The 27,832-nt window shown below is 39.8% G+C and overlaps 1 protein-coding gene across 1 annotated transcript; it reads left to right on the top strand.

Annotated features, from left to right (window-relative positions):
• LOC122066026 (homeobox-DDT domain protein RLT2-like) lies at positions 1 to 22,436 on the top strand. Its single transcript, XM_042629849.1, is given in 19 exon segments — positions 1 to 582; positions 712 to 1,191; positions 10,775 to 10,854; positions 12,165 to 12,695; positions 12,781 to 12,870; positions 12,955 to 13,119; positions 13,242 to 13,464; positions 14,146 to 14,246; positions 14,840 to 14,926; positions 15,024 to 15,176; positions 15,272 to 15,424; positions 16,950 to 17,159; positions 17,234 to 17,959; positions 18,045 to 18,593; positions 19,139 to 19,768; positions 19,906 to 20,010; positions 20,772 to 21,038; positions 21,358 to 22,038; positions 22,041 to 22,436. Coding segments are annotated over 19 exon segments (5,583 nt in total). The 5' UTR covers positions 1 to 464; the 3' UTR covers positions 22,275 to 22,436.
• The last annotated feature ends 5,396 nt before the right edge of the window (positions 22,437 to 27,832 follow it).

Here is a 27,832-nt window from a genome sequence, read left to right as displayed (position 1 = left end):
TTTTCTTTCTTTTACAAAACAACATCCACAACACAACGCGTAACGTTGTGGAAGAAAGATGGAAACGAGAGGGACTCTTCTTCTTGATTGTTTTTGTTTCTCTTTCTTCTCTTTAATTCGTTCATCAATCTCTCTCTCTTTTTGTTTTCTTCTTTTCTTATTATTACTACTACTACTATTACTTGCTCTTCCCTAATTATTATAAATCTTTTTGAGGTTATTAATTATTTATTGTTCTTATTCGTTCGCCAAATCTCACCGCACATCTCTTCCAAAAAAACTCTTTTCTTTGTTTTTCTTTTGTATTTCTTCCCTATCAAGTCTCAGACGAATTCACATTTCTAAAACGATTCCAAAAAACCCATCTCACCTTTTCCATCTTATTACTTCAAACCCTAGTTTCTTGTGTTTTGTATCTTCGTTTCGATTGTTAGGGTTTGATCGATTATTCTCTGCTTGTAACAATGGAGGATGGTTCGGCGGAAGGAGATAAGAAGAAGCCCCCTGAAGGAGGGGAGACAAGGACGAAGCGGAAAATGAAGACTGCATCTCAGTTAGAGCTTCTGGAGAAGACTTATGCTGGTCTGTAAAAAAAAATAAATTTAATTTCTTGGTTTTTTGTTTTGTTTTTGTTCATTGAGTTTGAATGAATGTTTTAGGTTAATGGGAATTGGTGGTTTTGTTTTTGTTTGATTTGAATTGGTTAAACAGTGGAGACGTATCCGTCGGAGGCTATGCGGGCTGAGCTATCGGTGAAGCTGGGCTTGACGGATCGGCAGTTGCAGATGTGGTTTTGTCACCGGAGATTAAAGGATAGGAAGCCCACGCCGGCGAAGCGGCAGAGGAAGGATGCTCCGGTGGTGGCGGGAGACAAAATGATGGCTGAACCGGGGAATGAGCCTGGGTCGGGATCCGGGTCTGGGTCAAGTCCGTTTGGACAAGCTGAGGTTCGCAAGGTTGTTACTGCCCGTCCACAACCACCACCGCCACCTTCTCCTCCTCCTCCTCCCAAGGTGACTGCTGCTGATATACCAATGATGAAGAGGTATTATGAGCATCCCCAGTCGATAATGGAGTTAAGAGCTATTGCTGCTGTGGAGGCACAGTTGGGGGAACCATTGAGGGAAGATGGCCCAATTCTTGGAATGGAATTTGATCCCTTGCCACCTGATGCATTTGGTGCGCCTCTTGGTAATTCTTTTTCTTTTGTTTTATGTTCTCAAGTTGGTAGTTTTTTTTTTTTCCTCCCTTCAGTAATGGACAACGATACAAATGTCATCTTATGAAGGATAGCAATATTTTCCATTGATAAGGAATAGAGGATTGGAGCTCTTTTTCCCTTTTCTGAGGGCCTCCCGCCTCCCGGCCTCCATGGCTGTCCTCTTCCGTGAAGGGGTCTCTTCTCCTATCTCCCCTATTCCCTCCTCCTTGCCTGCAACCCCCATCCCCTCTCCCCCTCCTTTGGGAGGAGCTTGGAATTCCCATTTTAAACACATCATTCCCCCCTGTCGATGGACTCCCTCTCCATATCATCCCTCCTTCCAAGCTGGAAGAATTCTCTAGTAGGTCACTTCCTGGGCTGCCGTCCTCCCTTTGATCTTGGCAAGCTCTCCTTGCTCAAACAATGGAGACCTGTGGGAACTGTGGATACCTTTTTTCTGGACCATGGCTTCTTCATGTTCAAGTTTTTTGAAGAACGAGATAAGTTCACGGTGCTTGGAAGGAGGACCTTGGATGGTTGGTAGGAAGCCTATCTTTCTCCGGCCTTGGCAGCAACTTCTCCTCCTCAATCAAATTGACTATTCGACCATCCCCCTTTGGATTTCTGGTCTTCCCCTGCACTTTTGGTGCTCAGAAGGGCTTAGCTCTATGGGATCGGTTATTGGCATCCCTTTATGCTTAGATGCCAGAACCAATGGAAAGGATAATTTTGCCTACATCAGAACTTGTGTCGAGGTCTCAACTTCAGGCCAACTCCCTTCCTCCATCTCTGTTCATAAGGCGATGAGCCCTGCTTCCAGCAATTGGTCCTCTACGACTAGAAGCCCCACAATGTTTATCTTGCAAGGCTTTGGTCACAACTCTGCTCTCTCTAAGCCAAAATTCCAGACTTTGGACCCCCCAGAATGTGGTGCTTGCTGACCCCATTGGTCCCATCCATCGAAGAGATCATTCAGTCATGTCTGTCGACGAAAGAGGGCTTCCCCTTCCTCCTCCGGCAAGAGGAAGAGGAAAAACCAGATGTCGGAACCACCGTCGAACTTCCGCTGTTGAAGCACATAGTAATCCTCTGGTTCATGATGTCCCTTTTGGCCATTGGGCAAAACCGATTTGCCATTTTGGATTCTACTAGGGAAGATACCGAGGAGCTTCCCTCTGTCCTTCACTCTGAAGTTGTCCCTTCTGGATAGTAGCCTCTTGCCCTGATTGAAGATTTCAACTCTGATTCTTCCTCAGGAGACTCCTCTGGCGCTGCATCTAGATCTGTTGGCCCTGGATCTCGATCTTCTTCTCCGTTATCGTAGGCTCTCTGTCGCCTTCTACCTGAAAGTCACTCGATACTTCTTTTGGTTTCCTCGACCACTCTGATAAGGAGTTTTGTTCCTCTCCCACGTCAGCCAAGATGTCCACCTCTCTACCTACTTCTGCTCCCCACCTCTCCTTGGTTCGTTTGGTCCAACCGGATACCCCTCCATTGGCCCACCTTCTTTGATCGACAATATCTCGGCCTAGGCCTCTTTGTCTCAGGACGATGGGCCTTCCTCTGCCCAGGCCCAACTTTCCATTTCTAATCACTTTAGCAATTCCTCCTCCTTGGCCTAGGCCCAGCCCCTGCCAGTTTTGGATCCTAATACCCAACGGCATTCTCTCGAACCTTCTTCCTTACCCGCAAACAAACCCAAGGAAAAAAAAAAAAATTCCTATGCCTATACCAAAAAACCCGCAACTCTGTCTCTAGGCCTTTGACCATTTCTCCCATTCCTCAGGAGCCTCCCATCCTTGTCTCTTCCTCCTGCTCTTACCAACATCGGTGTCGGCATTGGTCCCGGTCCCCCTTTGGCTTGCCCCGCTCCTCCTCTGTGGCCTGATGTCCCAAGCCCTTTTTCTGGATTCTAGGGGTCTGAACTCCCTTGAGAAACACGCTACTATTCTGCTCCTCATTAAGAACCTTTGTCGTACCTTTTGTTGCTTGCTTGAGACTCATGTCAAGGGATCATCTTTTGCCCGTATTGCCTCTAGTATTACCCCTTCTTGGTCTTTCTTTACCAATCACTCACACCACCCTAATGGCTGAATCTGTTTTCTCTGGGACAATTCTAAGCTATTTGTCTCTCTCTTATCTTCCACTCCCCAACTTCTTCACCTCTCTGTTTCTGACCCTGCAGTCAACTTCTCCTTCTTCCTTTCTGCCATTTATGTCTCTAATCGTACGGCTGATAGAGAAGTCCTCTGGAATGACCTTCGTTGCATTGTTGGCCAGATTGGTTCCCATCCTTAGGGGAAATGTGGGGACTTCAATGTTATTCGGTTCTGTCATTAGAAACAAGGTGGAAGTGCTATCAATATTGCAATTTTGATGCTTTTAACGAATATATAAATGATATTGCGGTTGATGACCTTGGATGGTCGGGCTCCAATTCTATCTAGAACAATAAAAGATCAGGCGCTGCCCGCATTGCTTGTAAATTGGACAAGACTGTTGGTAAATGAAATCAGGCTTTCCTCTTTCCCTTCCTCTCATGCTGTTTTTGAATCCCCTGCCATATATGATCACAGCCCTATCTCCCTCTTAATCCAACCCAACACCTCCTTTGGGCCTAAACCCTTTAAATTTTTTGACATGTGGTCCTCTCACCCTGATTTTCACTCCATTTAGGAAGCATGTCGAAGGAAACCCTTAAGGCTTGGAATACTAACTCCTTGGGGAATATTTCTTCTCAAGTTGTTGACCGCAGAAATAAGCTTGCTTCTATTCAGTTTCAACATCATACTGATCACTTGAACCCATCCTTGGCTGATGAGGAAAATATTGAATCTGCAAACCTTTGTTCACTTCTTGCAAGAGGAAAGTTTTTTGAGGCAGGAGACTAGAATCAATTGGCTGGATTGGGTGATGCTAATTTGGCTTATTTTCACTGCTTTTTGAAAGCTCGAAACAACTTCAATTCTATCCTTAGTCTCACCAGCTCAAATGGAATTCAAGTCTATAAAGTTGATGAGATAAAAGATGTTGCGGTTGACTACTTCAAGAACCTGTTCAATCCAAGGTCTTCGCCGAGCATTCCCATCCTGGATGGTCTTATAAGCAAATTCATTCCTGATAATATGACAAGCTTGCTTGTGGATATTCCCACAAAGCAAGCAAAGCTCAACTCCTGATCCTAATGGCTTCAGTATAGGTTTTTTCATCTCTACTTAGGGGACATTATTAAAGAGGATTTGATCAATGCAATCAAGAGTTTCTTCTTTCATCTTAGCCAGATTGAAGGTATTAGCTACATTCCCCTACCTCATCCCTAAGAAAGGAGGAGCTGCTTCAATGAATGACTTCAGGCCAATCACTCTTTGCAACCTTCTGTATAAGTTCATTGCTAAGGTTCTTGCTAACAGAATCAAGCTTGTGATTGATTCCCTTATCAATACAAACAAGTCGACTTTTATCCTGGGCAGAAGTATTGCAGACAACATCCTTCTATGTCATGAGATTGTCAGAGGCTTTGACAGAAAATCTCATTCCTTAGCAGTTCTCATGAAGATTGACATCCACAAGGCTTTTGATTCTTTGAGATGAGATTTTATTTTTTCAGTTCTCATCAAGATGTTATTCCTGCTAATTTTTGCTAATTGGATCTACCAGTGTATTGCTTCTCCTCGTTTCTTGATTTTGGTTAATGGAAGCCTAGCTGGATACTTCCCCTCCTCTACAGGAATTCGTCAGGGATGCCCTCTCTCCCCTTACATATTTTTCCTGGCAATGGAAGTCCTCTTTAGAAGTCTGCAATTGGCCACTGATCATATGCTTATCTCTCGCATCCCAAAGTGCAAGGGTCTTAAGGTTACTCACATTGCTTTTGCGGATGATTTGATGATCTTCTCTAAAGCAAATGGTTCTTCCCTTGATACCATTATGCAATGCTTGAACCGCTTTGCTTCAATGTTGGATCTCTACATCAGCCATGCCAAATCTTCTCTTCCTTGTTGGTGTCTCCGAGGATATCAAAACCTCATTGCTTGAGAAGATTGGATTTGCCATTAGCTAGTTCCCTGTTAAGTACCTTGGGTTGCCTCTTATCCCTACAAGGCTCTCTGCCCATCACTGTACATGCCCATGCTTGTGATCAAGCGCTTTCAACTTTGGAAAGGCAAGCTTTTCTTCTTTGCAGGCCGATTGAAGCTTATTAGATCAGTCCTCCAAGCCTCCTATATTTATTGGTCCGGAATTTTTGGTTTGCTTAAGTTCACCATCTCTAGCTTGAGTCCATTTTTTGCTTCGTTCCTTTGGAAAGGTAGTGATTGCAACAGATTCCTTCAGCCTCTTTCTTGGGGGCTGTTTGCACTCCAAAACCCGAAGGGGGATTGGGTTTGAGACGCATCAGGGGTGCCAACATGGCTGGTTTGATTAAGTTGATTTGGAAGCTGGCCTTTAAGAAGAAAAGCATATGGGTTGATTGGGCTTATTCAACCATTCTCAAATCGGACTCTTTGCCCCTCTACTGATGCCTCCTGGGTGTGGCGCAAGATCATTGCTATTAGGCTAGTTGTATCTGGATCTATTTCCACTTAGATTGTTAATGGGTCCTTCATCTATATATGGCTTGATCCCTAGGTTCGTAGGGGAGTTCTTTCCCTTATCTTAAGTGCCAGAACCATCTATTGGCTTTGGACTACCTAGGCATGCCCTAGTTGCAAATATCTTATCTTTTGGCTCTTGGTCTCCCGCGACCCCCTCCTCGGATCAGATCTCTGATACCTAGAATTCTTTGCCGGTCATCTCTGGAATTCGGCATCTTAGGCATGATGCCATCCGCTGGTCCCCTTGCCCTTAGGCCTTTTTAGTGCTAGGGCGGCTTGGGACTTTATCAGGATGCATAGCCCTCCTTCCCCTTGGCACAAGCTCTCTAGTTCAAGCATCATATCCCCTGGCAAAGCTTCACGGCTTGGCGAGTGTTCACCAAATGCCTTCCCATGCAGAGTTTTCTCATCCAGAGAAGAATTCCAGTTCCTCCTCAGTGTTACCTATGTGGAACTGAGCCTAAGGATATTGATCACCTCTTTTTTGCTTGTCCTGTTTCCTCCTCTATCTGGAAAGGGGTCCTTGCCAAATGTTAGCCTTCTAACAAGGTCATTCTCCCCTTTGAGAGGGAGTGAATCTGGATGGATATGACTTTTCAGGGGAAGCCCATATGCGACATGGTAGGCAAGCTCACTTTTTTGCGCTACCATAAATCAAATCTGTATGGAGAGAAATCATAATAAATGGACATCCAACTCTCGGCCTTTGGGAAAGATTTGGGCCTCCATCTCCTTTGATGTCAAAGCCAAGATTGTAAATGTGTTTTCTTCGTGTAGCCCCCCCAAGAAATTGTCACATTGTAGCTTCGTGGGAACTTCCTAGCTCTGTTATCCGTAACACTTCCTCTTTTGGAGGATAGGTCACGTTTTTTATTTCCCTCTCTCTCCTCCCCTTCCCCTTCCCCTTCCCCTTCCCCTTCCCCCTCCCCCCCTCTTTAGGGGTTGTATGTATCTTCTTCTCCTTGGTAATGAATTATTTATTCACCCAAGAAAAAGAAAGAAAGAGATATAGGATACTACTCTCTTGCATATTGGTTTTTTATATTCTCAATTGCTCATGGCTCCTACTTATGCCATGTCAATACTGCATGTTAGGTTTCTTACTCTTCCTACTTATGTCATGTCAATGCTGCATATTAGGTTTCTTACTCTAGTGAGAGATAAAACTTGAAAACACTGAAATTTCATGTGGTTCCACTTTAAGAGGAAGCAATGTTACACTTTGCAATTTTCTTGTGGTTGAACCATACATGGAAAGGTAGGTTAGAGAGAAAAAAAATCCTATAAAGGGTCACATACTATTACCTTCATTGTCATTGCTGTTGTTTTTGTCGTCATTATTATTTGTGTTTTTCCTGTGTATGGAATACAAGACATCACTTCTATTGGCAATATGTATTCTTTGGTTTTATGTTGTTGAGTTGGTAGTTTCTTTCTCTCTTCAGGATTGGAGAGCATATGAGTTTTGTTGTGTGGTTTCGGAACGTGTTTCATTACTAGCTTGCATGTTTGATTTCCATATTCTCAACTTTCACTGTTCCTGCTAATTCCATATTGACTTCATAATGTTTTTAATTTTCACTCCAATGAAGGCTGGAACTTTGAAGCTGCAATTTTCATTTGGTTCAGCTATAAAATGAAACAATGTTACACTATGCATTTTCTTGTGGTTAAGCTATGAAGGAAACAATTTACTATCACTATCATCATTACTATTTATGTTTATCTATATTTCCGGAATATAGAAAGTGGGTGAGCGCTGGTGAAACTTGGAAACAGCCTCTCCTACGAAGCACAGGGTAAGGTTGCGTACATTTGCCCCTCCCAGACCCTACAGTCACGGGAGCCTTGTCCAATGGGATGTTCTTTTTATTTTAATATTTCCGGAATATGAGAGTTCTTTACTATTGAGTTGGGAATATCAACTCTGCTTAAGGATTGGCAAGGTTACTAGCTTCATCTTATGAAGAGTTGGAATGTCTTTCTTTGAAAAAATGAAGGATATATACTACTTCCTTGCATGTTTCTATTCTAAAAATGTAGAATTTACTCACTATTCTTGCTAATTTAATATTGATTTCTTGAAAGTTTGATTTCTCATTATAGTGAAAGAATAAAAACTTATCTACTGCAACATTCATGTGGTTCAACCATAAAAGGATATTGGCAATTAATAAAAAATAAGGGAAAGGAATATAAAGGTTCAACTATAAAACGGAACATAAATGTTACTTTCTTGCCATATCTATATCGGCCTATCTATTTTGTGCTTGCACCAATTTATTTTTTTTCCTTTAATTTACATTTTGTAAGCAATCCAACAACCTACAGTTATTGGTAAATTGCCTCGTAAAATTTCTCCTCCTATTTTCTTCCTTAGGTTGTTTCACATAGTAGTCCCTCTCTCTCTTACCCCTTGTTTAGTAACCACAATTTCGGAGTTGAATTAAATATAGTGCGAGGGATTCCCACGCCACATGAATCACAGTGTGGGAAACTGTTTCGTCTGCAGGGCCCACATGTGTTGTTGTGGCCCGTAATAGCTCGAGCTTTTGGATAAGCGGTTGTAACATGATATCAAAGCCAGTAGGTTGGGTGTTTGATCCCTGGGTATGTGCAAGGGCTTTGTGGTTGTGTGTTATTGTGCCTCTACGCCTTGTACCCTGAGTGCCACATGATGGAGCCACCATGTGATGGTGCCACATGCAGACCCATGTTTGTATGTGTAGGCCTGCACATGCGGTGGGTTTCGTTGTGTGTTGATACATTGTTGTGGCCCTTGATTAACAACTTGAGTATTGGAATACACTGTTGTAACAACATGGTTAGACAGAAGACAGAGTGTCAATGAGGGGCGCACACATGATCAGAATGTGAGAGGGCATGGGAAAGCATCCCCACACCGCTTGTGCGGGGATCTTTTTTCCCTAAATATAATCTTTATTTTCTAAAGAAAATCTGGAGATAAAAAATACTTTATCTCATTCTCTTTCAATCTTTACTTGGAAACTCTATTGCTTCACCTTAGTTAGGAAACCTACCAGTTACTGACCTCTCTCTCTCTTTTCCGTTCTACATCCTATGCATTGAACTGGTTTAATGTTAGTTTTGGAGTATATGGAAGGAATTAAATGTTAGATTTTTGTAAGGATTCTGTGATGCTTATGGAACAAAATGTAGGGTGATGGTCTGTTTTCTTGTGATTGGGGATCATGTTACTTTCAGACTACAATACTCTTGGTATTTGTGATAATTGGGAGGATTTTTCTATTCAGTCGGGCTGAATACTACTCTCCTTGAGGGTACATCTAGCTCTGTATACTGTAGGTTGTTGTTTTTACATTTACAATAAAATATACATATTTTACCTCGCATGCAGGAAAAAGGAAAAACCTATAACAGAAAAAAATGTCACACTAACCATTTTTCGTGTATCTAACAATGGAAGGAAACGTTGTACTTTCCATTTTTGTTATCATTGCCTTTATTAATTTTTTTCCCCTTTTGGGGAATATGGATGTCTTTAAATCTATATGCTACATCGGATGGATCTTTTCCTGGTGAAAATAGTCTGAATTTGCGGTTAGTGGGCTATCTTAGGTGCATAGGAGGATTCCATCTACATGTTAGAGAGTGTCGGACGGTGAAAGGTGAAATTTTCTTAAAATCTGTATGTTCTCGCTGCAGAGTCCATGTCTGATCTGTTTGGTTCTTCAAATCTGGAAGGCAAAATAGTCTGGAATTGTTTGGGATGCTGGTAGGTGTGCTGGACTAATCACTTGATCTGTTTTAAAAAGCATTGTTTCGGAGTTTTTCTTGATACGCAAAAAAGGTTGTTTTGGCATGCTATTGGTTTGTACATAGAAACTCATTTCTCCCTTTTGTTACTGGACAGAGTCATTTATCTAACACTCTTTCAATCATCTGGATCCCTTTTCCACCGAGGTGGAAAGCCTTGCCCATGTAAAAATTCTTCTTGTTGTTTTGAAATGATGCTGAAGGAATGTTTCAGCCCTTGAAAGTGTCAGTAGGAGAGGTGGAAAGCTTTGTGACATGAATAGATAGTGCTAAAAAGAAGTTCCTCTTTTGAAATCGTTTTGGTGAACATGAAAGACCAGAAGATGGGTTATTTCTTTACTTCATTCTTATTCCATGCTCTAGTCATTGATCTTCTTTTGCCTGTTTGTTTCCTGAAAGTCAACGATCAGATCTTAGTTTTCCTTTTAAAGATCTTTCATTTTGTACTTGACATTTTGACACATTCTCAAGAGTTGAGATTTTTGTCTTCATCTTTGCTTTTTTGTTTGCATAATTTTCAGCCTTTTTTTTTTTTAGCTATATCTGCTCTTGGTTGATCAATAGAATGAATGAGAAGGAGAACTAAATTTTTTACAGTAGTGAAGGACAGGGTACTGAAGAAGCATACAAAAGCAACCATATTTCTTGAGACTGAGATTAACTGAGATATATTGCTTTTTGTTAATATTATACAGAACTGGAGAGGATCTGTCCTCTGTGAACACATGAATGTCTATATGCTGGAAAAAGATCATATTTTGATGATGGATCTTACTTAATTTGGCTGCTTATACTATACTTTTAGAGAGTTTGCAGCTACAGTTAAAAAAGAAATCAAATTGATAAGTACTTGAATTAAGAAATGTGAAGTTTCTTAATAAGGGTATCTTTGATCATATCATTCTCATCTTGATTCAGTTGTATTGAATTTTGTTTGACTATTGAAGCTGATTTGGAAGCACATTTGCCTATGTCTTCTTTCATGACTCTGGTCAGCTTGCTTTCTTATTTGCCTTAACTACCATGTAGCACTCTTTCTTAAGTAAAGGTAAAAGAGAAGCAATTTGGAATATTGATAAATTAGTAGTTTCTTAGGTTACTTTGAAATTGAATGATTGCCTATTCTAAAACTGTTCAAAATGGACTACCCGTCTAACTTATATATATATTTTATGTGCATCAGCGACAATTGGTCAGCAGAAGCAAGCAGCACGGCTTTATGATAGCAAATTATATGAACGACATGATTCTAAGTCAATCAAAGTTAGTTTTCTAACTTATTCTTCCTTGTCTTTTTGCTTTTGTAATATATGTTTAGAATTGTTTTATGCTTTGGAAGTCAAAATTTGAATAAAAAAATTCATTAGATGGGAAAGGAATGAAATTGTGAAGTACAAGGGAAGGGGACAATCAGAAACTTCTGCATGTGTAGTGTGTTTGTGAACCCCCTTGTGGTGTTAATGAAATAATGGAAAATGAACATAGGGAGCCCATGTTACCCCATGAAAAAAGAATATTTAGAATTGTGTACTTTCAATCTGATTGATCTGCAAAGGCCAATATTTGGATGTTTTATAAGCATGTTACCACAACATTTTGCTTTTCCTTTGGCAAAACCTGTCTTTTGGTGGAGAAACCACACAAGAGTGAGACTTCAACTATGCTTTATCAAATGCAATTCCCTGTCTGTACCGACGAAGCAACGACTGCTCTTGGCATCTATGTTGTCAGCTAAATTTTCTTTTTTAAAGTATATGTTGCCTGCTGACTGCTTGTGAGCAAGGCAATTGCTTCAAATCTGGACTTATAAACTGCTTACTTTTATTTAAAAGTGAGTTGTAGGTTTTCTGAATTATGTTTAGTTATTGTTGGACTAAATGTAAAATATATGCATTTCCCATCAGTGTAATGGGCACAATCTGCTGGTATGATTTCATTGGAGGTCACTCATATAATTAATAATCTGTTATCTTGCTGGGATAACAAGTATAGATATGCAATCCACATTGTGGTAAGGCCAAAAATAAATTAAATTTCTTCCGAGTATGTTGGTTGCAGTATACATGTTTTCTGTTTGTACAATTTGATCTGGGAGGAGCTCCTGCATGCATCACATTTGTTAGTTTACTATTCCACATCTGGATGTGGAAGTAGTGCTTCCTTGTTTATTGCCTTGGTGGGCCTTGAATTGCATTTTGCTTGAGCCCCTGACCAGGATGTTACGAAGGTTTGACATGTGTGGCTCCCCCCTTCCTCTCTCCCCAATCTCTTTCACATGGGTGGAGTTGGATGCAAATCTGTTTGCTTTCGTAGTTGTCATAATTTGAATGGACCGGATTTGTGTTTGAAATGCTTATACCATCCTACTAACCTTTAAGCATGTTATTTCTGTAGATGGTTTCTCTCTAAGCTTCTTTCTTTGTGGACGAGATGAACGTTTAAGCATTTGTTGCACTATTTATTCTTACTTGTCTCTAGAAACCAGATACTATTATGGTTATAATTATCAGCACTTTATGTTTCATTTCCATAAGAGCAAAGAAGCATTACCATCTTGCTCATGTCTTTCACAGATATCCCCAATCATGCCCAATATGGAACATTGTTTCGTACCTGGTTCATCTAGTGGGAAAAGAAAGCTGACAACTGGAAATGTCCATGTGGTTCATCCTCAGGTGGCTGCTGCAAGAGCTCTCCAGGAATATCAATTTCTTCCTGAGCAGCCTAGTGTTAGATCTGATTCGTATGATAGAGTAACTTCATCTCATTTCTACGATTCACCTGATGGTCCTAGTGCCAGGACTTCGTCGTTTCCTGCTGCAGGGCCATTTTTACATGGAAATGAACAGGTTTCAACAGGTTTCGGTTTCCAAGGTCAGATGTCAAGTGTTAATCTTTTAGGTCAACAGGGAAGGCAGGGGCACATGTATCCTTCAACTTCAGGAGATTATGACGGTGTTCCTCATACAAACTCCTTTGCTAGCATTGGGATGGATGCTCAGTTTGGTGCTCATCCAATGCTTGGAATAGAAAACTCATTTGTATCATCTGACAGGCGTGTTTCCCATGATGATGATGTTTCTCGGATGGAAAGAAAACGCAAGGTATTCTAAAGCAAAGTCAAGTCATCTTTCTGATCCAAGATTTTTTTTTTCGTACATGTGTTTTAAACTTTTAATGCACATGCAGAGTGATGAGGCGAGAATTGCGAGGGAAGTTGAAGCCCATGAGAAACGGATAAGGAAAGAACTGGAGAAACAAGATGTGTTGAGGCGGAAGGTACTACCCTTAATACTGTTAAATGTTGTGTTCTTTGTGGATCATCAGTTGTGAACTTATGCCTTGGGTCCTGTTATTTTTAAGAGGGAAGAACAAATGAGGAAAGAAATGGAGAGGCATGACCGTGAAAGACGGAAGGAAGAAGAGAGGTTGATGCGTGAAAAGCAGAAAGAGGAGGAGAGATTCCTCCGGGAGCAAAGGCGTGAAAACGAGCGAAGGGAGAAGTTTTTACAGAAAGAAACTTTGAGAGTAAGCTGGCAACGTGCTATTATAAATTCCTTTATATATATATATATATATTTTTTTTTTGCGGGATGGTTTATATCGTGGGAGTGTAGGACTAGTAATTGGAGTCTGTCTACTTAAAACAGGCTGAGAAGATGAAGCAGAAAGAGGAACTTCGTAGAGAAAAGGAGGCTGCAAGACTAAAAGCTGCTAATGAGCGAGCTACTGCTCGCAGAATTGCTAAAGAATCCATGGAACTTATTGAGGATGAACGCTTGGAACTTATGGAGCTAGCTGCTTCAAGTGAGGGGTTGCCCTCAATCATTTCTCTTGACAGTGATACATTACAAAACCTTGATTTATTCAGAGGTAGAACTTGCAATCTCACTAAGAAATTCTGAATGTTCTCCCATTTGGCTCTAATATCCCGGAAGTTAATAACAATGTGCTGTCATATCGAAAATACAAGGTTCAAATTTGATCCCCTTCTGCTGGCTTTTGTTATTCATCAAAGTCGGTGAGTTGAGCTAGTTGTTCTAGTTACACCTCTCTACCAAGCCCTGCAATTTGCTGGGTGTTCTACCTTTATTTATTATCCTCAGTTTCAATCCCTTCTACATCCTTGCTCACGTCAATTACGAGTAACCTCATTTCTTTACCATCTATTAAAAATTAAAGTTTATTTATTAAATATATATATATATTTTTTTTAATTTTAAAATTTTTTATTGACACTATTGTTATACACAGATCAAGTTATTATTTTGTTGATAAATTTCCAACTAAGATAAGCTGAATGGTTTTCTGCATTGTTTTGAGTTCCATTTTGTTGGAGCTTCATCTTTGCCAATGGATCCATTCACTTCAAGCTGATTTTTTTTTTTTCTGATAAATACCTTTAGTTGCATTTTTTGTAATCCAGGTATTATATATTTGGTTTCATGTTTTTAGTAAGTTTTCTTGTGTCTTATTTGTATTGGGTCTATCTTCCTCCCTCCTACACTTGTATTATTATATGTCTCAAGCTTTGACATGAGTTCTGCTTTTTAGATATGTTGAGTACATTTCCTCCCAAGTCTGTGCAATTAAAAAGACCTTTTACCATCCAACCTTGGACTGACTCGGACAAAAACGTGGGGAATCTTCTCATGGTACATCTCTCTCTTTCTCTCTCTCTCTCTCTCTCTCTCTCTCTCTCTCTCACACACACACACACACACACACACACACACACACGGGGTATCTCTAAAGGAATTACTTGGACACTAGGAATAATATAAGGTGTCTCACATTTGAATTCTATACTTACTTTTCTTGTTTTTCTTTCAACATGATTTACCATTCCATTTTAGTTAATATACCCAAGTCATTCTTAAATGATTGTCATTTGGTTCTTGTACTTCTGGTATGCTGTGGCCTCCAGTGGGGGAGGGAAGATGGATATGATACATAACCATGTGCTTGTTACAAATACCCATTGAACTCGGTTAATTCATGTGACCTTTCCACTTCCTGGGGACAATTGTTTCTCTGCAAACATATTTGAAGAATCAGTTTGTTATTAGATACTATATTTAGCTGAACATAGTGGGGATATTTGGCTATCTGATTCTGCAGGGTAAGCAAGGATCTTAGGTAGATCTGTTGTATATTTGGTAGTGCATGTGTCATTTATTTGGTTATAATTGAACAGATGCAGTTAGTTCTGATTCTTTCAATTTCTGAGGACTGATTTGTTTTTCAGGTTTGGAAGTTTTTAATCACTTTTGCTGATGTTCTAGGGCTTTGGCCTTTTACTCTTGATGAGTTTGTTCAAGCTTTTCATGACTACGTAAGTTCCATATGATGTCTTGGATTAGTTGGATTCATACTTTGCTGCGTCTATCATTTCTTGGTGGTCATGGATTAAGTACCTTCAAACCATTCAGGATCCAAGGTTGTTAGGGGAGATACATGTTGCTCTTCTAAGATGCATAATAAAAGATATTGAAGATGTTGCAAGGACACCCTCTATTGGACTAGGAGCAAATCAAAATAATGCTGCTAATCTTGGAGGTGGGCACCCTCAGGTTGTTGAAGGGGTAAGTTCCTCTTTAGCTGCTTTCTGTATTTTTAACTGGTTTGGTGATTTATTTTTCCCAGAGCCTTTTGCTTAATGTGCAGTTTCTATTATCAGGCATATGCGTGGGGCTTTGATATACGTAGCTGGCAGCGTCATTTGAATCCGTTGACATGGCCTGAAATACTCCGGCAGTTTGCACTGTCTGCTGGATTTGGGCCACAACTGAAGAAAAGTATAGGAAGGGCATTATATCGGGATGACAACGAGGTAGATTCATTTGCATGAAATCGTACATGTTTAGCTTTCTCTTTTCTCTATTACGATGTAGAAAGTCATGCTTGTCTAATCCTTTCTGACAGCAGTCTCTGATCAAACACATTACCTAAACATAATGACCTTCGTCTTTAGTTAACACCTTGCTTTCAAGAATCTTATGACGAAGAAAGCAAGAAAAGGAACTGATAATAGGCAAATCGTCTGACCTGATCCTTATACAAAGTACTGTGAAGTGATTGCTCATAGTGCGCCTGAAAAGATAGGGTAATTGCTCATAGAAATTTTCCTTTCTATAGTGGATTAGGTTGATGTTCTGATTTGATTTTCAAATTCAAAATCACTGCTGGGATAAGATAAGTCATGTGAATGGGCAATCAAATAGTAGAAGGAGAGGAATTGGAAACGGACTGTAAAGGAAGTGAAAAATGATCGCAGTTATGCCTGATTGTTGGAGCTGGAAATGAGGCTATCATGAGATTCAAAAGTGGGAATGGTGCTATAAGTTGATGTTGTGTGTTGATATGGCTTTCAGTTTTGAACTGACATAATTATATGCCCCACAAGTAAGATGCACTTGGTTGCATCCTGTTGGCAGTAACAGGCGCGAAATCATCGAACGCTGGGTATTATAAATTTTTTACTGATTGTGAGTGTTGGACCGTCTTAAATTACTAATTTGTCTGATCATAGTGAGATCGCATGCTAAATGGAACTAATTTTTGTCTTAGTTTCATAATATGATAACATGTTTCACACATGGTATTGAAGTGATGCAAAGGTGGTTCTCCATTTTTGCAGAGTGCAGGTCAAATGTTGTGAGGGAGGGTCTCTCTCTCCCAACACACTATAATTAGATGTGTCTATGGCAGATGGGAAATTTTAAGTTAATTCAGGCAGCTCTTGTTCTGCAGGCTTCTGTGATGGTCCTGAAATTTCTGAACTATCTCTGTATATTTTAGAGGTTTTTCTGACATTGCTGTTGAATATTTTCATTTAGGCTTCATTTGGTTGCAAGGGAAATTAAAGGGAAGGGAAGTGAAAAAAGGGAACTTTTGGTAATCATTACTCAATATGATTGTCTAAAATACTTAAATTTCTTACAATATTTACTGATGATGCTTTTTAGATGTAATTTTTATTTCACTTTTTAAATCCAAGGGATTTGTATGTTAAGTAAAGTGAAATTTAATAGCCAATTCTGGAATGATTTGGAGTTAGTGATATAACCATTTGGGGTAATGATTACAACAGTTTTTTTTTTTTAGGTTTGAAAAATTCACTTTCTTCTCTTTAATTTCCCTTGCTATGCATAGCCTTTTGTTTGAAAATTTCACTTCCCTTCCCTTTAAATTCCCTTGCAACCAAATGGAGCCTTAGTAATTGAGTTGTTTCAGTTGTAGACTTTACTGTTCAAATGGCATTCATATGCATGTGTCTTCTTTTATAGTTGTTTTGGGAAGATAAAACAAATATCTTTTTCAATGCGCTGAAAGGATGAGTGCCTTCATATGTGCAGGGTCATGATGGGGAAGATATAGTTTCTACCTTACGTAATGGTGTGGCTGCTGAAAATGCACTTGCTATAATGCAAGAAAAGGGTTTCTCTCATCCACGTAGATCCAGGCATCGGTTGACACCAGGAACGGTTAAATTTGCAGCATTTCATGTTCTTTCTCTTGAGGGAATTAAGGGCCTCACAATATTAGAAGTTGCAGATAAGATTCAGGTAGCTGTTCATTATCTTAAATCTGCATTTATTTTATGTTATCCCTTTCCCTGATTTTCTGTCTTTGTTGGAAGAAATCTGGACTTCGTGACCTTACAACAAGCAAGACACCGGAGGCATCTATTGCTGCTGCATTGTCGAGGGATATAAAACTTTTTGAGAGAACGGCTCCATCTACTTATTGTGTACGGGCTCCTTTTAGGAAGGACCCTGCTGATGCGGATGCTATACTATCTGCTGCCCGCGAAAAAATACAGATATTTCAAAGTGGGTATTCAGATTCTGAAGACGCTGAAAAGGATGGAGAGGACGCTGATGATGCTGAAAGAGATGAAGATTCCGAATGTGATGTTGCTGAGGATCCTGAAGTTGATGATGTAGGAATTTCATCTAGTCTAAATAAAGAGGGTCTGCATTCAAATGATGCAACAGATACTAAAGCAATTTCTTCCTTTGGAAATGAAAAAGAGACTCTTGGCAACGAGGCTGGGGAAACTTCACAAAGTGGCTTTGCAAATTCTGGGATAAGTTTCTCTTCATTTCTACCCGAAAAATCCAAGGAAATGAATGGTTCTGGTGCTGCCATTGATCAGTCAATCAATGTCACTGGAACCTCCAATGAGGCAGTTAATCTTGATCAAGAAGAGACGGAGATTGATGAAAGCAATTCGGGTGAACCGTGGGTTGAAGGACTGACGGAAGGGGATTACTCTAATCTCCGTGTTGATGAGCGTCTGGATGCACTTGTTTCCCTAGTTGGTGTGGCTATTGAAGGAAATTCAATTCGTGTTGTTCTTGAGGTAACCATTTTGGTGGGACTTGAATAAATTTGATATATTTCTCTTGGCTTTTTCTTTCGTTAATCTGAGATGGAGTTTCTTGCAGGAACGCTTGGAAGCGGCAAATGCTCTTAAGAAGCAGATCTGGGCAGAGGCACAACTTGATAAAAAGCGCATGAAAGAAGAATACATAACAAAATTACAGAATTCGTCTTATACGGGTATCAAGGCTGAGCCAAATGCAACTAGTTCTGCTGCAGAGGGAAGTCAAAGCCCATTGCCTGGAGTTGATAACAAAAAAAGTGAGGCTTCAGAGAAGTTGGAACCATTTCTTGATCTACAAAATGGTCAAAATTATCTTAATAACGTTCCTAGTGAAAGGACCATGGTAGGGCAAGAGTTCTCTGTGGGCCCTGATAATCTCGCTCATCAACAATGTGGCTATGCCACGGAAAAGTCACGCTCTCAGTTAAAAGCTTCTATTGGTCACAAAGCAGAAGAGATGTATGTATACAGGTCTTTGCCTCTTGGTCAAGATCGCAGGCGTAACCGATACTGGCTGTTTGTTACATCAGCTTCTAGAAATGATCCAGGTTCTGGCAGGATATTCTTTGAATCCCATGATGGCTGCTGGAGGCTTATTGATTCAGAAGAGGTAGGTATCTCTGGTATGGTGTCCTTCTTTATGTTGTCATTGCCTCTCTGTCTGAGCCTCCAAATCATGGGTCTTATTCTCTCATAGATGAAACTGAAAGGGAAGAAGTTCTATATTTACTCTGGAAGCTGTAAGGGGCTAATGATTTACAGTTAAGCCCCTAGCAGCTAACTATTTATCTTGACGTCCTTATAAAAAATTTAATGCTAATATTTCAGATTAAATCCATCAGGGGATTATATTTTAGTTAACTCCCTATTCCCATAGTGGGTATCGGAGACATCTCCGTTTCCTAATCTTAAGGGATCTGTTGGATCCGACTCCTTTACACACTCCTGTTAAGTTTTTATTGTACCCATTTCGCATAGTTCTCCTGAGCACAGGCATACTTGGATGCATGACTTCTGAATAATTTTGGTCAAGCCCTTTATCTTTTTTATGTAAACATGCACATCTGTTGTACTTGCATTCATTTTCTGTTTTTCTTATTTCTTTTTGGTTCATCATTTTTTGTTTGTTCTTCATTCAGCTCATTCTATGTGCAGGCATATGATGCTCTTTTGGCTTCTTTGGATACCCGGGGGTTTAGGGAATCCCATCTGCATTCTATGTTGCAAAAGATTGAGATATCCTTCAGGGAAACTGTTAGAAAGAACCTGTGTCAGACCAGAAATCCAGAGGGAATTACTGTTAAAGCAGAATCTGATGAAATGGCTTCCAGTCAAGATTATACGGCAGATAGGACTGATAGCTCTAACAGTACGGTTTGCGGATCTACTGCTGATACATTAGAGCAGGCATTGTCTTTTAAAATTGAGTTTGGGAGGAGTGAAGCTGAGAAAGCTAATATCTGTAAGAGATATCTAGATTTCGAGAAGTGGACGTGGAAGGAATGCTTTAATCCCCATGTATTATGTGCTATGAAATATGGGAAGAAAAGATCCTCAGAGCTGCTTGTCATTTGTGATGTCTGCTATGATACCTACTCTTCTGAAGATAACCACTGTTCTTGCTGTCATGCTTCTTTCAGTGCCCTTGATGATTACAGTTTTTCTGAACATGTGGTTCAATGTGAAGAGAAACAGAAAGTGGACCCTAAGTGGACTTTCCATGGTTCTGATGCTTCTCTTCCCATGAGGTTCAGATTGCTCAAGGCAATGCTTGCAGTAATTGAGGTTTGGAAGTTCTTTCTGGATTTAGTTGTTAAAAGAGTCATTGTTTTGGTGTATCATTTGCTCTAAAATGCTTTGATGGCTTCTTGCTGTCGCTGAATGTTTAATCTAGCATGACTTACTTTTTGTTTGATTTGTAGGTTTCTATTCCATCTGAAGCCCTTCAACCTTTCTGGACTGACACATATCGAAAATCATGGGGGGTGAAGTTGCAGACTTCATCATCAGCGGAGGAACTTCTCCAGGTTTCTGTTTTCTTGCGTGCTACCCTTTTTTTTTCTGTACCTTGATCAAATAATTCATCCTTTAACCTTTTAGGTTTCTCTTTTTTGATGTACACTTGAATCTATTGAGAAAATTTACAACCAGTCTTTTTAAATGGTGAAACAGAAACTAAAGTTCATATTCTGACAAGGCTGCCTATCTTGCTTTCACGCCTCTCTCCCCTGTAGTTTTGGTTTCTAGTTTGACACTTTTCAGCCTCATTCCTCACTACCTTGCTATGTTGAAATGGAAAGGTCTTCATGTCTTGCAAACATGTGATCGAAAGAGAAATTTGGAGCATATTGCGTAGACTGAACAATACATGACTAATGTGTCAAGGCCACTTTGTGCTTTTGGACTACCTATGGAATATTTATATGGTGTCTTGTCAGACCTTAGCTTCGTGACTAGCTTAATTGAAGGTTGAAATTTGTATATACATACAATGCATGTGTATACAGTTTTACACACTGATTCTCTTAACATTTCAGTAGAACTCAATATGATCATCTGATGCTCTCATTCTTGCACTATGCTTTTGCACTTAATGCATCCTTCTATACGTGAGGAATCTTCGTTATGTAGGATACTCTTATGCATGGGTCAAAATGCATGCCAAGCTTTGGCTCTGCCTAGATATAATTCTCTCTCCTTTTTTTCTTTTTTGAAAAAGTGATATTATTCTTCTTTTTTACTTGGGGAAAATGAAAATATGTAACTTTGTTTTATGTTTTCTTTGCAGATACTGACTTTGTTGGAGAGTGCCATTAAACCAGACTGCCTCTCATCTAATTTTGAGACAACAAAGGAATTATTAGCTTCTTCCACATCTGCAGTGTGTACTATAGATGATTTCTTGTCGGTTCATGGATCGGTTGTGGTACTTCCATGGTTACCACGAACAACTGCTGCTGTGGCATTAAGGCTTATGTATATTGATTCATCCATCTCTTACATAATGAACCAGAAACCGGAGTCTCAGAAAGACAGAGAAGCTGGAGAATTCTTTGTGAGTTTCTGTTTTAGTATTTAAATTTAAAGATTGGAAAAATGGTATAGTATTCTGAAAATGAAGAACCTTTTTCGATGTAAAGGACCCTACATTAAAGTAAAACGTCCATTGTAGAAATGGTTGTTGCGTGAGAGAGTGGCTTTGTCCAATTTAGGAATGCTTGACAACAGGCAATATGTGTGCTAGCTGCTGGTCATCACTCGGATTAATTTTGACTTGCAACTTACAGCTAACCTAAAAACTGCATAATCAGATTACACAGTCTATGCAAAATCTTAACATTCTGTTTTGTTTTTCCTGTCACTTGTTCAAACAGAAACTACCATCAAGATATACTGTTGTCAAAAATATCCGAGAGGTTGAATCAGCAGAAATTTCAGAGCAAGCTGAATATCTACAAGAGAGGTGGGTTGATACTGCCAGTGCACGTATGAGCTCTGGACGAGGACGTGGAGGCCGAGGGCGAGGACGAGGTGGAAGGATGCAGAGAAGTGGTGGCAGTTTAAGGTCCGACTCTGCTAAAGAAAACGTGGGGAGTAGTGAAAAGACAGTTCGAGGATTGAGAAGGAAGAGCCGAACTCGGGGACGCGGGTGTAAGCGTGGTCGTCGTACAGTCAGGAGTAGGCCAAGAACGGAGAAGAGGGTGATTGAGAAGCAGACACTATTGAGTCAGTTCAATGAAACGTGCAGCCCCGGAAATGACAGAGATGAGCAATCACCCAGAAGCTCTGGAGGTGACGAATGGGATGTTGAAGAAGCTAGGACAATCCAAGTAGAGGGAGCACAAAACAGCAACAGTGTAGAGGCATCAGAATCTGAGGACAATGCTCAGGTTTCTGGGGATGAGTACGATGAGCAGGGGCAATACTATGGAAATTTATTCTGTCGGAAGCCTGAGGACCAAATGGAGGAGAGTGAAGAGGACGTGGATGGGGACGATGGTGATGGTGATGGTGATGGTGATGGTGACGAAGAGGGAGATGGAGATGGAGAGATGGAGATGGAGATGAAGAGGAAGAGCTGTATGGGGATGAAGAGGGTGAGATGGATGGTGATGGACATGGGGATGGGTATGGGGATGAAGAGGGTGAGATGGATGGGGATGGGGATGGGGATGGGGATGGGGATGGGGATGGGGATGGGGATGAAGAGGAAAATGGAGGCGAGGATCTGGAAGAGCATGGGGATGAAGATGATGACACCGGGTCAACTTCTTCAGATTATAGTGAATAAGAGTTCTCTTTTAAGTATGTTATGTAGAGATAGATTACATTCTTTTTATTTACACATTGTAGTGTCCTGTAGTTGAAAGTTTCAGTATACCATTTCCAATAAAAGAAAAATATGGAGAGAAAGAAATAAATGAAATTAATGAAATTGCGCATCTTGCAGACACCCCGGCCCCAAAACAAAGTCTCTTTGTTTGGATTTCTATTCCAACTCAAGGAGTTATTTCAATTTCTCAATTTTGGTATGATTTTGGCACACAATATTTGGAAATTGAAATCAATTTGAATCAAAACTTTGAAATAGTTTGAGAGCTATTTGCCCTAGCTATTTAAAAATTTATATTCCAATAGATTTCATTATATCTTACGATCTCAATCTATCTCGCTTTGGTTATTTATGAAAGAGATTTAACGGTATACTGTAGAAAGATCTGTAACAGGCTCTGACCACTAGTGAAGTGGATGGTGGCAACTTTGAATATTTGATTGAAGCATAGCTATCGTAACTAAAGTATCTTCAACCTGAGGAGCGTGGCACCTCGGACAACCTCTGATAAGGGAAATGAATCCAGTTGCTTATTCAATGAACCATCGCTTCCTAGCCAACATTCCTTGGGTAGGCACTAATCGAGTCACATGTATCTAACTTATTCATACCTAACAATTTTCTCAGCCAACATTACCTAGTAATTGCATCAATACTTTTTCCTGTCATCATGTAGTTTGTTATACCCCACCTCTACTTAGGTATCTGATATGTTACTAGGACGCTTATCGCTGTATTACAAGACTACTATGGTCTCTGAAGCAGTACTTTGACTATCACAATCCATAACCCAAAACAATCTAAAATTGCATCGGAGAGAATATATTAAGATATTGATTATCAAAACTTGAGAGAATCTAAAGAAATAGTTATATTACATTAACCATGTTTTATCTCAAATCAATGTCAGTATCAAGATTTACATCATTAATATCCATAAAAATAACATTAACAATACATAAATAGATGATGGCAGCAAGTCCTCGGTCAAGGTGCATGGTTTATGTCATGCTCCTCGGGTTCTGGTGTCTATCAGTTCCCGCCGTACTCAGTCATAGACGAGGAAGTATCAGTACCCATCGGTACCACCATATTTGCATCATTATCTGATAAAAACACGCACATGGTGTGAACTTCACTAAGCCCACTGAGGAATGGGATTCACGTTAGCAAACACAAATAGGTCATGATCCGAGTATGATACAATTCATTTTATTATTATCCACCTAGCATATAACTGCGTTGGGTTAAGTGCAAAACATTACGTAGTATCCCTGGTCATGGAATTGCCATCCGTTATCCAATGATACAAACCCTAAATTGTGGTTAGGAGCCTAACGGTCCCAAAATGCACCATCAATCAACTAGCAAACCCTGGATAACCTGGCAGCCACGACACCAGAATTACCATTGGCCATGCTGGGCTAGTTTTCGCCTCCGGCGATAATCACATCATATCGTAGAAGTGACATCACGAAAAGTTTCATCAAACCTACCATAGTGGGTTATCCAACACATTACCCCCTGTTGGCAAGGATTTATAGCATAGGGTAGTAATAGTTAACCATAATAACACACATGCCTTTTATAATGATACAGGTAATATGGCTAATGCGGTATTGAAATCACCATCGACCACACTGCATCCCATGTCCAAACCTAGTCTAGCGTACATACACTTAGTATGCCTTACACAGTATCAAATTTACCATCAGCCACACCGTTTATTTATATCCAAGTCTATCTCTAATGCTCACATAATGCATGATGCATCAATCAACATGGCGATCATGTATGGGAATTTCCCTCGGCCACACCGGATCCCACCCATTCACCACACAATCACAACAACAGTTCATATGCAACATTTGATGTATCTGAACGTAAAGCATACATGGTGTTTTAAATTAAAAGGGGCACATGTATAATATGGCATTCAATAGTTCTATAAACTTAAAACACTCCAAAAAGAAAGACGAACCACCACTCACCTTGTTTGTTGACTACAAGAAAGAAAATCCAGAATCCAACACCTAAAAAGTACCCCTAGGAAGATGCCCTATTTCCTTAAATTGTTTTTAAGAACAATATAACATAGGGGTATCGATTTTAGGCCTGCACCATTTAACTCGATTGGTTAAAGCCCAAACCAGACCGATCTGATTAAAATGGTGTCGGGCTTGAGCTTGACCCGTTTATTAAATAGGAGTTCATGGTGTAGCCCTTGAGACCGTCAGGTGCATGATCAACCTGAATGATTACTAGCCCTACCTGAACTGACTCCCTTAATCTCGACCTAGCCTGACCCCCTTTTATTTTCCTTTTATTTCTACTGAAATCCCCATTTTTCCCACACTGTCACTACTCGTAAACTAGAGTTACTAAACTACTAACACTAAGTAAAATGTCCAAATCTAAACTATGATGAGTTATGACAAAGATAGTGACTCATCTCAATTTTAGAGGTGGAGAATGGAGATATTATACAGATATCCACTATAACTTTGAGACTCTAAACCCCAATTTTAGGTTGTCCAAAAGATGATTTTAAAATCCCAATCATTTTAATAAAATTAAAGCAAAATCAAGCAATCGCTTATCTTAAATTTGAGATTTATGATCTCATTTTATTAGTATCTCCCTTTAAACTCATTTAAGAGACCAAGTTTAAAGAGTGCCCATATAAAGCTTATTTAAAGTTAAACAAGTCTGTAGCTCGATTGAGGCCTATTTATGGCAGTTCGATTAGAGCTCGGACCGATTGACTTGATTATCAACCATACCATTGCCACCCTAACTAAGCCCATTTAGCTAAATTGGTGTTCACGGTGTAGCCCTAAAAATTGGTCGAGCCCAACTGGGCCCGATCAAGACTGGATCGACTTGACAGCTTGACACCCTTAGTACAACACAACCCACCGATAGATGCCAACAGTAGATTAGGTCCCACCAGTATGTCTCACTGGTGGATGGGTTAGTGCTTTAGAGTCTGTGACTTGTCAGCCAGTTAGTCTCACTAGTGTGTTATTGATCTACTGTGATGATCGATTGATGGCAAATCGCAAACTATATTTCATCTCAAATTCCAACCACCTACCTACCTACCTAAGGCCCTTTTCTGTCCATAGATATTGTAGAGGGTCACTCCACTTTTCAATTGAACTTAGCGGATCACATTTCTAATGGTGGAATCAGGAGATCCAATTGAATCTTCGTCTGAAATCCTAAAATGTGGGTTTTCCATCCAAATCACCTATCCTAAGCTTGTCAAGCACGGTTCTTGGGTTGGACGGTTTGCATTGGGGTTCCACAAACACAAAGAGGTGTGTTCATTCGAACCCCAAGCCTTGGCACTTGATTTTAAGCCCCAAACCCAACCAGAAACCCAAAACCTAACTACTTAAAAGACATAAAAATGAAGAGTGAGAGATGGAAGTGAACCACTTACCAACGTTGAGCATGTGCGTAAGACAAGGGGTAAGACTGATCTTGGTTTCCCTTCTTCCTTTCTCTTTCTTCTTCTCTATTTCTCTTCTTTCTCTCCCTTCCACAATTTTAGATTACGAGTTAATGAGCCTTAAAGGCTCATTGCCTTATATAGGTAAAGGCAACTAAGGCCTATTTGCCTTAGATCCTGTTAACAACCCAAACTCATTATCCTCTTTATTAGACCCTGTGGACCCACCTTCTTAGCTCTATAAGTCATTATTTGATTGCTAGGAGTGGTGCTCCATACATGGGAAAATATATTAGAATGTGCAACCGCGGTATGCCGGGTCCCACAACCAATAACCTAAATTTGGACAGTACAGATCCACCGGTAGATCACCACCCACCGGTAAGTGATCAACTGGTAACCCTAGTTGTCCTTATCTTGACTAGATTTCTTCATTGCCTTTGGGGAGGGGTTTCCCAAAGGAGTTTGTGCACATTGATTGGGATGTATCTACTATGCTTAAGTGGAGTAAAGTAGCAATGTTAGGATACTCACGACCAAGGTTTCAGAGATTCAAAAAACCTTCTAATTGTCCCAGAACTGTCTCCACTAGCACAAGGGGTCTTCCTAACCCTGCAAATGATAGACTGTAGGTATCCTCAAGTCAGCAGTATTGATACTTTCCGATGCATCTCCAATTGTTAAATTTTTAAATCAGATGAATTAGGGCACAAGTATAACATATTTTGCATAAAGTGAGACAAAATTTCCTCTGAAAATAATACCTATTTCCCATCCTAACACATTATGAATAGTGTTAGTGACACTTGTGCAAATTAAAATGGCAAAAATCCACAGTTGGGGTGTTGGGGGTGGGGGTAAAGGGTATGGTGGTATGGTATCCAAGGAATGCTCTCTGGTGATATTCATAAAAAGAGCTCGGTAAGAGTAATAAATCCAATTATTCACATTAGTCAGAATCATATAAGGATTAGTTTTGTAGAGATTGTAAACATCAAATATGAATTGGATGTAGCATTATCTGAATTTGTATTTGTTATAGCATCAGTGAGAATTCATATTTTTGTTGTCTAGAAAAAACTTGATAGTTTTTTAGTGCATATTTTTGGTATATGATTTTATGTAAAATGATACGAACATGAATCAGTTATGGATTTTTGACTATCAGCGGATAATTGGAGAAGACAAAAATTTGACTAGGGTTGATGTTGAAGGGTCCTAATTGAAATTATATATATATATATATATATAGTCTTGAGTCTTTTTCTTTTATTTAGTTTCTTGTTTAATTATATGTTTTAAACTAACAATGGTATTTTAGTACAATAACAACTTAGCCTTATTCCAACTAATTGGGGTCACTACATGGATCCTTACCCTCCAATCAGCTCTATTCGACGTAATAAATTAGATAAGGCATAAGGTATGAGTGTCTTTCTTTACCACTTCTCCTAAAGTCATTTTAATTTGCCCCTAGCACTTTTAGATCATTCAATCTGAATCAAATCACTTCTTTGTATTGAAGCATCCAAAGATTCTTATTCAAGATTATTTATAGATTATGTGAATTGTTATTTAACTATAATTTTAGAGGAAATATCACTTCTCTTCCCTGTACTTTGGCGAAATATCATTTTCACCCTAGACATTTTTAAAAATATCACTCTCCTTTCCCCCTGTCTGCATGATTTTTTTTCTAGTATCCAAACTACCTCACACTTGTGTAATATCAATTCTAACCTCTTAAAGAGGACTTGAACCCAACAAAAGCCTTCTTAGATCCCTCTCCTTCCATCATCATCGTCTCTGAGGCTCGTTTCACCAGCCAAGACTTGTGTTGAAGCCACTGCACCTGAATGTCACGATATAGGACCATGGGACCAGACTTTCAGATGTTTGAGAGGTGTAAGGGACTACAGGCTCGCTGCTTCCAAATTAATTTGGTGCCTGCCAAGTTGTGCTTTTAGATAGATAAACCAGAACATCAAGCTTCACTTAGAGATCAGATAAGCACTGAGCCCCCGAACATGACAGGAATTCTTCTGCTATTTGGATGACT

Source organism: Macadamia integrifolia, unplaced genomic scaffold (assembly GCF_013358625.1).
Source record: "Macadamia integrifolia cultivar HAES 741 unplaced genomic scaffold, SCU_Mint_v3 scaffold2196, whole genome shotgun sequence".
Classification (NCBI taxonomy): domain Eukaryota; kingdom Viridiplantae; phylum Streptophyta; class Magnoliopsida; order Proteales; family Proteaceae; genus Macadamia; species Macadamia integrifolia.
The sequence above is the reverse complement of the archived record's forward strand: the minus strand, read 5'-3'. Positions and strand labels throughout refer to the sequence as shown.